The sequence below is a fragment of the Tupaia chinensis genome, unplaced genomic scaffold (genome assembly GCF_000334495.1).
Source record: "Tupaia chinensis unplaced genomic scaffold, TupChi_1.0 Scaffold000392_1, whole genome shotgun sequence".
NCBI classification, from domain to species: Eukaryota; Metazoa; Chordata; class Mammalia; order Scandentia; family Tupaiidae; genus Tupaia; species Tupaia belangeri.
Window position 1 is genome coordinate 117,878 of NW_006159894.1, and position 9,644 is coordinate 127,521.

The window sequence follows — 9,644 nt, forward strand, 5'->3', positions numbered from 1 at the left end:
AGATGTCGGGGCAAGACAGTGGTATACTGGTAACTCAATGCTCTGTGAAGCTCATCTACATGGGAAGGTTCTGGGTTTGTGTCCAGAGACTTCCCTGAACATGCCGCACATGAATGCCCACAATAGAGGACAGGCTAAAGCTGGGAATGGATCATGGTGTGAAAAAACTGCTGGGGATGCCTGTTCTCTGTGTGTGTGTGTTGTGTGTGTGTGTGTGTGTGTGTGTGTGTGTGTCTGTCTGTCTCACTCACTCATGGAAGAAAGAAAAACTTTAAAAATTATGTATTATATTCCAGAGGGAATCATAGTTTCACTCGTGTAAAAAAATAAACACACACAAACTTTCTTTTATGTTTTTGCCATAAAGAGTGTGCATTCACTGGAGAGAGACAGAGATAGAGAGAGGGAATGGCCATGCCACAATCCCTTCTCCTCCATTCTCCTCTAGGGATTTTGGACACACATGCACATGTGTCTGGCATGATTTTCAAGCCACCAGGCCTGAGACTCGAACCACAATCAGCCTTGTGGGAGTCCAGAGCCTTAACCACCACGCCACCTGCTGGCCCCCAAACACTTAAAGCTTACTATCATGATACCTCAAAGGTTAAAAAATATATATATATATATATATTGTGAAGGAAAAAACAAACAAGCAATTGGGGGATCAGCAGGTGACATGGTTAAGGCATTAGATCCCACGTGGCTGATTGTGGTTTGAGTCTTGGACCTTGCAGTTTGAAAATCACAATGGGCATGAGGGCATGTGTATCTAAAATCCCAAGAGAAAAATGGAGAAAAAGGGATTATGATGTGACCATCCCCCTCTGGGGGTGATATCTCACTTCCCCCCTCTCTCTCTGGTAAGTGCAGACACCTTTAAGTTTTTAAGTTATATTTAGGGTCATCTCTGTTATCTGGTAGTTGAGGGAGATGAATCTCACGTGGCTGACCATGATTCAAATTCCAGACTTGAAAAAACAAAGTGCATGTTCATGTATGTATGCCCCAAGTCGGAACAGGACAGAGATATGGAGAAGGAACTACAGTGTGACCATGCCCCATTGGGAGAGTGCTCCCTCCGTCTCCCTCTCTCCCCCTCTGTCTCTCTCTCTTTCTGGTAAGTGCATGTGCACTCTGGCAATTAAAAAAGAAAATCTGATCACATCTGGCAGAGAATTCAGATAACCACAAGCCAGAAGAAACCCTGAAGTCCAGTGCTGTGTTCAGATCCAGCCATCCCCCGCGGTGAGGATCACACACCAGTGACACTGAGAATAACCACACCTGGACGTCTCCGGGGCTCACGTCTGCGATCCCATTCCAGCCGTAGAGAGATGCTATGTGGGTTAGGAACTGCCCAGTAAAGAAACGCACCTTCTGGGTTTTCGTAATGTTTTTATTGTGAACCACCTGCAAAGAACATACAGTACAACAATGAAGTTTAAGAAAGTTGCTTATTTTTAAAATAGTTTTTATTATTTTCTTGTCATAAAAGTGATGTGGGCTAAAGGCAAAACACTGGATTTAAAATTTTATAATGAGAAAAAAATAACTCAGCGATATTCCTAGACATCCTAAAGTACCCAGTTATCATTTGGAGCTGTTTCCTTTCGGCCTCCACCACCACTTCCCCACCCACACTCCCTGACAGCATCTATATATGGACATGCTGATTATTTTTTATCTGAGACTGTATTTATATGTGGCTTTCTGCCTGCTCTATTCATGTGGAATGGGCCTTTTCCACATCATTACAAACTCCTGTAGAACAGTATTCTGGAGCGCTAAATACCATTCTGTCTCTGAGTGAGCCATCACTCATTCCTCTGGCATTTACAAGCAGCCTGTTCCCACACTCCGGTGTTCTCCGTAAAGCAGTGATTACCATACTTGCACAGTCTTCACTGCATCCCTCACTGTGAACCTGGCACATGTCCTCACAGACAGAACTGTGGCACAATTCTCAGCTCTACCCAACTACCCACCCTAATATGGTCTGGGGGGTGTGGCCCAGCTATATACATTTCAAGAACCTTCCCCAAGTGGTTCAGAACCACCATACGTCAGGGTCCACGGATACATGTGGACTTCTGACACACACTGCCAGAACTGCTGTCTTCCCCAGGGCTTACTACTTCCTCCAAGAAAGGACCTGATGCAGGGCATCTGTACCAGCACTGAATACCAACGTTCCACGTCAGTGTGAGGGCTGGCAGGTGGCCTGGTGGTTCAAGTGCTGGACTCCCATATGGCCGACCGCATTCTGAGTCCTGGACCTGGCAGTTTGCAAGTCATACCAGCTATATGAACATGCATGCCCAAAATCCTGAGAAGGGATTGTGGTGTGGCCATCCCCCTGAGGGGTGATTTCTCACTTCTCTTCTCTCCCTATGTATCTCTGTCACTCACTCTCTAACAAGGGCACGCACCCTATAGCAAAGCACACACACACAAAAGGCCGTGCTATATGAAACCTGGGTCCCATTATCTGCATTTCTTTAAGTTAGAGTTTCTCAACTCACTGCACGACAGCTGGGGCCGATCACGGACATGGGGCTTCCCCGGGCACTGACAGACGTCCAGGAACACCTAGGACTCCCGGTTCTCCCCACTAGACGCCAGCTGCACCTCTCCACGTGATAACAAGTGTCCTCCAACATTGCCAAATGTTCATGGGGAGTAAAACTGAGAGCCACTGTTTTAAATACTATGGAAGTATTTTCATACTTATTAGCTATTTTTACATGGACTTTTGACAACCTTTCATGTTGGGAAAATCACACTTTTCCTATCTGACAGCTTAAGGTACAAGATGGAAATCCTCTTGGCAAGTTTTTAAATTTCTATGAGATGCTTGTAGAAGGCAGAATATGAAACATAACACGAAATCACATTTTCCAAGATGTGTAAGTGAAGTATTTTGAGGAACTTACAGTGGGTTATTATGAAATGATGATCAATAGCTTTCCTGCTGTAACAGAACAGAGGCCCTGACTGGACACCAGCAGCTGCTTCAGGTACCTGTCAACCTGCTGGCCCCAGGAGTGCTCAGCACCAAGAACAAGTGTCTCCTTATCATTTGATTCAGAGGGGATGAATACAAAAGACTAATGCTAAGCAAAATAAGCCAGACTCTAAAAGCACATACTGTATATCCCCACTCAATATATGCCAAATGTCTGCACTCTATGCCTGAAATGAGAGACCTTAGCTGTGCTAGTAGGAGGGGTAAGAGTGGCTACCAGAGACTGCAAGGGAAGGAAGTACCTGGTCGAGGGTGGCTGGGAGGGGCAAGGGGAAGAAACACGTAACAGAAAAAAGAATGTAAAGTTCTCTGTTGAAAATTATGTAATATCTTTGAAGGTCATGCATTACATGCATGTGTTGAAAAACCATATTGTGAGCTATAGAGATATACAAATGATGGAATCTAAATAAATAAATTTAAAAAAATATAGCTTTCTATTCAATCCACCTAACACCTATGTAACATAAAATGCTATATAAATGTAGATTCCCATAAAACACTGGAGACTATTTCCTCATTCAAAGGAGAAAACAGATGATAAAAAACACAGATTACCAAACACATACCTTTGTTTTCAGAGTGGATAATAATATATTGATGGTAGAAATCCTGTCTTCCTTTATGCCTGAGCTAAAAATGCAAGGAATAAACTCTGAAAATAAAAGTTCCACACATTAAACTCAGTCGTATATTGAGAATGAGAACAGATAAGAGAACATTACACTTTGCATGGCAGAGCAGACAATAGCTACCATTTTTTTAAGAGAGTTTTTTTTTTTGCTATAGGGTGCATGTGCTCACCAGAGAGACAGAGACAGAAAGAGAGAAATCACCCCCCAGGGGGGATGGCCACACTACAATCCCTTCTCCTCCACTCTCCTATCGGTATCTTGGGCATGCATGCCCACGTGCCCAGTGTAAGTTTTAAGCCGCCAGGTCTGGGATGCCAACTGCAGTCGAAACATGGAGTCCAGTGACATAATCATTATACCATCTGCTGGTCCCCCAACTACCCTTTTTAAATAGTGTCTTGTCTGTTTTTATTATGCAAGTTCATAGTAGGAATGATCACTTTCGTGATCTTGGAAATCAAAAGTACTGATGAGTCAAACAATGACAGAGCTTTTCAGGAAATTCAGTGGTTCTCCAGTTCTGTTTTACTTTTCTTTTCTCATATTAAGTAAAATGAACTTAACACTGACTGTGTGAAAAAGAACATGTAGTATGACAGGTTTTCCACAATTTCTCTCTTGCTTGAACCTGCTCAAGAGTTATGTTTAAAGTGATGGTCGCCAGGCCAGCAGATGACACTGGACTCCCACATGGCCAACTGTTGTTCAAGTCCTGGACCCGGCGACTATAGCTTTCTCACTTTCTTCTCTGTCTCCCTCTAGTGAGCACACATGCCCTGTAGCAAATTCATTAATTAATTCCTTAAAAATAAAATAAAATAGGGAACCAGCAAGTGGCCTGGTGGTAAAGGCACTGGACACTCTGACATGGCAAACTATGGTTCGAGTCCCAGACCTCAGACCTGGTGGCTTGCTTTCTCACTTTCTCTCACTTTCTCTCTCTCTCTCTGGTCAAAATAAAATAAAAATGAATGAATAAATAAAATTAAATAATTCTTTAAAATAAAATAAAATGATGATCACCGTTGCGTTGGTTGATGGTAGACTTTTTTTTGAAGAGGTTTTTGCTATAGGGCACGTGCGCTCGCCAGACAGACAGAGACAGAGAGATAGAAAGCAAGAAATCACCCCCCAGGGGGGACGGCCACGTCGCAATCCCTTCTCCTCCATTCTCCTCTCGGAATCTTGGACACGCACGCACACACGTGTGAGTTTTAAGCCACCGGGTCCAGGACTCAAACCGCGGTCAACTACGTAGTAGTCCAGCGACATAGCCATTACACTAACTGCTGGTCCCGGTTGATGGTAGACTTTAAGTGATTTTGTTTCTTTTCTCTTGGTACTTTTTTATCTCCCAGAAAGAGCCATGAGGCCTGATGCTGTGTCTTTACTAACATACTGGTGTCACCAGACAATGCATCAAACAATCACGATTTTTCTCACACCATACATACTCACTGGGCACACATGATTTCTACTAAAGCAAGTTCACTATCCTCAATAATAATCAAGAAATATCAGAGAAACCAAAATAATAAAATTTTAAATCAACCATGACCTAGAAGTCATCACTGTTAACGGCTAACCTTCTGATATATTTTTGCTGTTCTATTCAACTTTCAGTAAAATGGGGTTATACTTCACAGCTTTAAAACTGATTACACCCAATTATATGCTGTTAAAAACCCTCTGATGACAGTTAGTGTATTTCTACATCATTTGTAATAACTGGATTCCATCTTATGACTAGCCCTCAATTTGCTCAACCAGTCCCTTGCAGGTAGATAGGTAAGAGAAGTGCGATTTTTAGCATGAAGGGACTCCAAAAAATTCACCAAAAAAAGTAATTAATATATCAGTTTATTCTGGTGCAAAATATTTTGAAACATGCACAGGTTTTATTTTTGTAATACCTAGTTTCAATAAACTTTTTGAGGACCACTTGTATGAAAATATATTCCCTAACAAAACCTATACTGTTACCCTTAACTATTCCTTAGGATAAATGAACAGACATGGAATTGCTGGATCAAACATCTTAAAAGTTTGGATGCATACAGCCAAACTGCTCTGCAGAACGTCAGACTGATGTTCATCCCTGCCTCCCTGGGCAGTGTACATGAGTACCCGCTGTCCTGTAATAAAAGGCCAGACGGCTGAGATGACCCAGGGATGGGGGGTGGGGGTGGGGGTAAATAAATTACTAGCCCTGGCAGCAGCAGGACATTTTGAACCTAATTCCTAGCAACACGCAGGGAAAAAAATCTGTCTGCTGCATCAATCAAAGAGAATGCATCTCATGAATAAATAAAAAAATAAAATAAATAATTATTTAAAAAAAAAAGAGACCAGCAGGTGGCATGGTGGTTAAGGCGCTGGACACTCCCACATGGCTGACCAGGGTTCGAGTCCTGAATCTGGTGGCTTGCTTTCTCACTTCCTTTCTCTGTCACTCTTACCCTCTGTCTCTTTCTGGTCAAATTAAGAAATAAATGAATGAATAAATAAAAAAATAAAATATTAAAATAAAAAAAAGAGAGAGAGAATGCATCTCCTCTCCCATGGGGCTTTACCCCAGACTGAGAGAGTGGAACCCCCATACAGACCAGGCTGAACACAACACAGGGCAACCACCACACCCTTCTCTTACATGGCCCCCGGTCACATTTGGGCAACAGCTCAGGTCTCGCCCACGAGGAGGTGGAAGAGGCCTGGAGACCTGGCCACCCTAGGCCCCAGCACCATGCTGCTCACCGACCACTCCCAGAGTTCTGGCCAGGACGTGGGACCATGCTGCACCTCAGCAGGGCATGACTCTGGGGAGAGCTCACTGGGCAGTGCCTCGTGCTAAGCTCGGTGCTGCCATTCACCGACTCACTGAATCTCCTCATAAAAGGCAAGTGGCTCCAACAGTGAAAACTATGACAATCCTTGCTCTAGGGAGACAGTCGCCACAGGTGGTCAAGTGGCTCTAAAGCCCTGTTACTGACATTCTGGTACACAGGAGAAAGCCACCGAAGTCATTAAACTTTATTTTTATTTATCTAATTATTTTAATTGCCAGAAGGCACAGAGAAAGAGTGAGGATACAGCACCCCTCAATGGGAGAATGGTCACACTGCATTCTCTTCTTCATTTCTCCATCCTTCAGGATTTGGGGCATGCATCCACACACGAGGTTTTTTTTTTGTTTTTTTTGGGTTTTTTTTGGTGAGGTTTTTGCTATAGGGTGTGTGTGCTTGCCAGACAGAGAGAGACAGAGACAGAAAGTGAGAAATCATCCCCCAGGGGGGATGGCCATGCCGCAATCCCTTCTCCATTTTCCTCTCAGGATCTTAGGCACGCACACACACACGCACCCAGCACGAGTTTTAAGCCACTGGGTCCAGGGATCGAACTGCAGTCGACTACATGGGAGTCCAGCAACATAGCCATTACACTAACTGCTGGTCCCCACACCAGGTATGTTTTTTCAAGCTGTTGGGGCTGGTATCAAAAACACAGTCAGCCGGATGGGTTCCAGCTCCCTTCCCTGCTATGCCTGAGGCTGACCCAAAGCTTCTTTTTTCCAGTGCAATTCCTAATGAAAGCCAGGTAGCCAGGGTTATGAGCCTAAAGCATGAAGCCTCCTTTAAGGAGTCCGCCTCTCTGAGATTTCCACCTCTCCTCTGCAAAGGCATCACTTGGCAGCCCAGGAGGCATCACAGGGAGCCCCCTGCTCATTCCAACCAGTGATGCTGAGATGGTGCTGGCCAAGGCTCTATCTCTCTCCCTCTCTTTCCATCCAGTACACTCGGCAGCCACAAAGGCAGGATTGCTTTTTAACCTGGAAAAAATGGTTTGCAGCAGGTTTTCCAAAATTGTCACAAGCAGGCGTTTCTCAGGGACAAAGAGGAACACCTACCTTTCAGCTCCAGCACCTGCACAATTGTGCTGTCATCTCCAGCGATTAAAAAGGAAAGGGCAAACTGGATGTAGGCCTGCCGAACATCGTGCACTCCCTGGAGACAGAGGAAACCACAGGTCACATGTGCATCCCAACCACAGACTAGGGAAGCTAGGACATGCGTGTACCACCTGTCTCAGCATCGCCAGCCTCCCAGTCTAGTTCCAGTCATGGGGGATGCAAGTCTGAAATTATTGCTCACTCTTCACGGAAAGCAAAGGTTCTTCTTTGTTCCTTCCCCCTTAATCTTCTCTACTTTTCCTCTGTCCAGCCCTATTCTCAATACAAAAGTGTGTATAAAGAGAAAAAGTGGTGTCTCCCCCAACTGTAATAAATAAATTTCTTTAATCTATGGACGACCTAGTATAGAGCAGTAAACTCTCAACCCATCCCAACCCATTAAATGCAGACAATGGAAACGTTGGTGCTGCCTGTGATGAGACACCAATGCAGTGATGTCTTGTTTTTATTAGATATTATAAATAAGTTATTACTCGTACCAGGGACCAAAGCACAGGCTGTCATGTCACGAACTCTGCAAGACCTTCCCAGGATGGTAGCCCACTGTTCTGCAGGTGTCAGCTGTAGCCAGGGCAGGGGGCATCCTTGGTGGACATCCAGGGGCATGACTAGCAGCCAACACTTCTGGGGAAGTCACTAGGACCCGCTGGATGACTTTCCATAGGAGTGTTGAAGGACAAATCCCTTGTTTCACATTAAGGAACCAAAGGAATGTGGTCCTGCAGGTCTCAGATCAGCTGTTCAGAACTAGTATATATACTGGGTCTCAGAATATCATGACTTTTTCCATGCAAAAATGTGTCACGACTTTCCTGACGACCCAATACTTACATCCTCCACTGCTGACATTGAAAACCTTTCAAAAACCTACCTCAGTTATTCAAAATGTATCAAAAAATAAGTTAGCATCAGAGAATTATTGCCCGAGTACCTGGAAAAATTAAGGCATTAATAACAAGTTCTGTTCCACTTACTGGTGGCAGTAGTGTGAGTGATGCTGACAAGGCTGTTCATGAGCACCTACTGAGTCAGGCATGGTGCCAAATGTGGCACACCTGTTACCTCATAACTTGTCAACCTAAAGCAAAGATGCCCACCACACCCGCTCTCCAGAAGAGGAAACCATCTTTAAAAACTCAGTGGTTAAGGGCACTGGGCTCCCACATGGCTGACCGCAGTTTGTGTCTTGGACCTGATGGCTTGCTTTCTCACTTTCCCACTTTCTGTCTCTCCCTCTCTCACTCACTCTGTCCCTCTCTGGTCAAATTAAAATAAATAAATGAATAAAATAAAGTTCAATAAAATAATTCTTTTTAAAAACTCACTAAAGGGGGCCAGCAGGTGGCGCTATGGTTAAGGCACTGGATTCCACATGGCCAACTCCAGTTGGAGTCCTGAACCCAGCAGCTTGAAAATCACACCAGGAGCCATGTGCATGCATTCCCAGAATCCCAAGAGGAGAAAAGAAGAGAAAGGACTGTAACGTGGCCACCCCTCATAGGGGGAGATTTCTCACTTTCCTCTGTCTCTCTCCAATGTGAACACACATTCTCTAGGACAAAAATCTAAAAAAATAAAATAAATAAAATTTAAAAAAAACTCAAGAAAGGTCACAAAGCTACAGAGTAAGCACCAAAAATGTAACAATAAAAAATAACTACAAACATACTGATTCATGTTCTGCTACAGAGTTCTTCCTCCTTCCAGGGCTACTATGGGCATTTTCACTTCACCTCTCTAAAAAGTACAAGGACCATAAGTGGCACCATTTAGGCCTCTGTGCAAATATGCAATTAACTCCATCTTGTTGTGTTGGAGATACATTTCTTCAAGGAAAGAAAGAATATCCAACCCTACTCTCCAACATCTGGGTCAAGGCCTCACACATTGCCCTGCTTCCCGAGTCTGTCTCTGTCCTTGTCACATACCTTTGCAGCAAGGCCTTACTAAACCAAGGCTGGCTTAGTCCAAAGACACCAAGGGCCTCAATCGTGTCTGTACCGGGAGCTTATCT

General features: G+C 44.1%; 1 protein-coding gene across 2 annotated transcripts in view; it reads right to left on the bottom strand.

The window, feature by feature from the left end:
• The window catches only part of URB1 (URB1 ribosome biogenesis factor), an 89,591-nt gene that overhangs the window by 68,479 nt on the left and 11,468 nt on the right, over positions 1-9,644 (bottom strand). For both annotated transcript variants that reach the window (XM_027773950.1, XM_006153865.3), the window contains exons 5-7: positions 7,568-7,664; positions 3,598-3,683; positions 1,288-1,413 (exon numbers count right to left, since the gene is read on the bottom strand). In XM_027773950.1, coding sequence (XP_027629751.1) covers positions 1,288-1,413; positions 3,598-3,683; positions 7,568-7,664 — 309 coding nt within the window. The remainder of the gene's footprint in view (positions 1-1,287; positions 1,414-3,597; positions 3,684-7,567; positions 7,665-9,644) is intronic.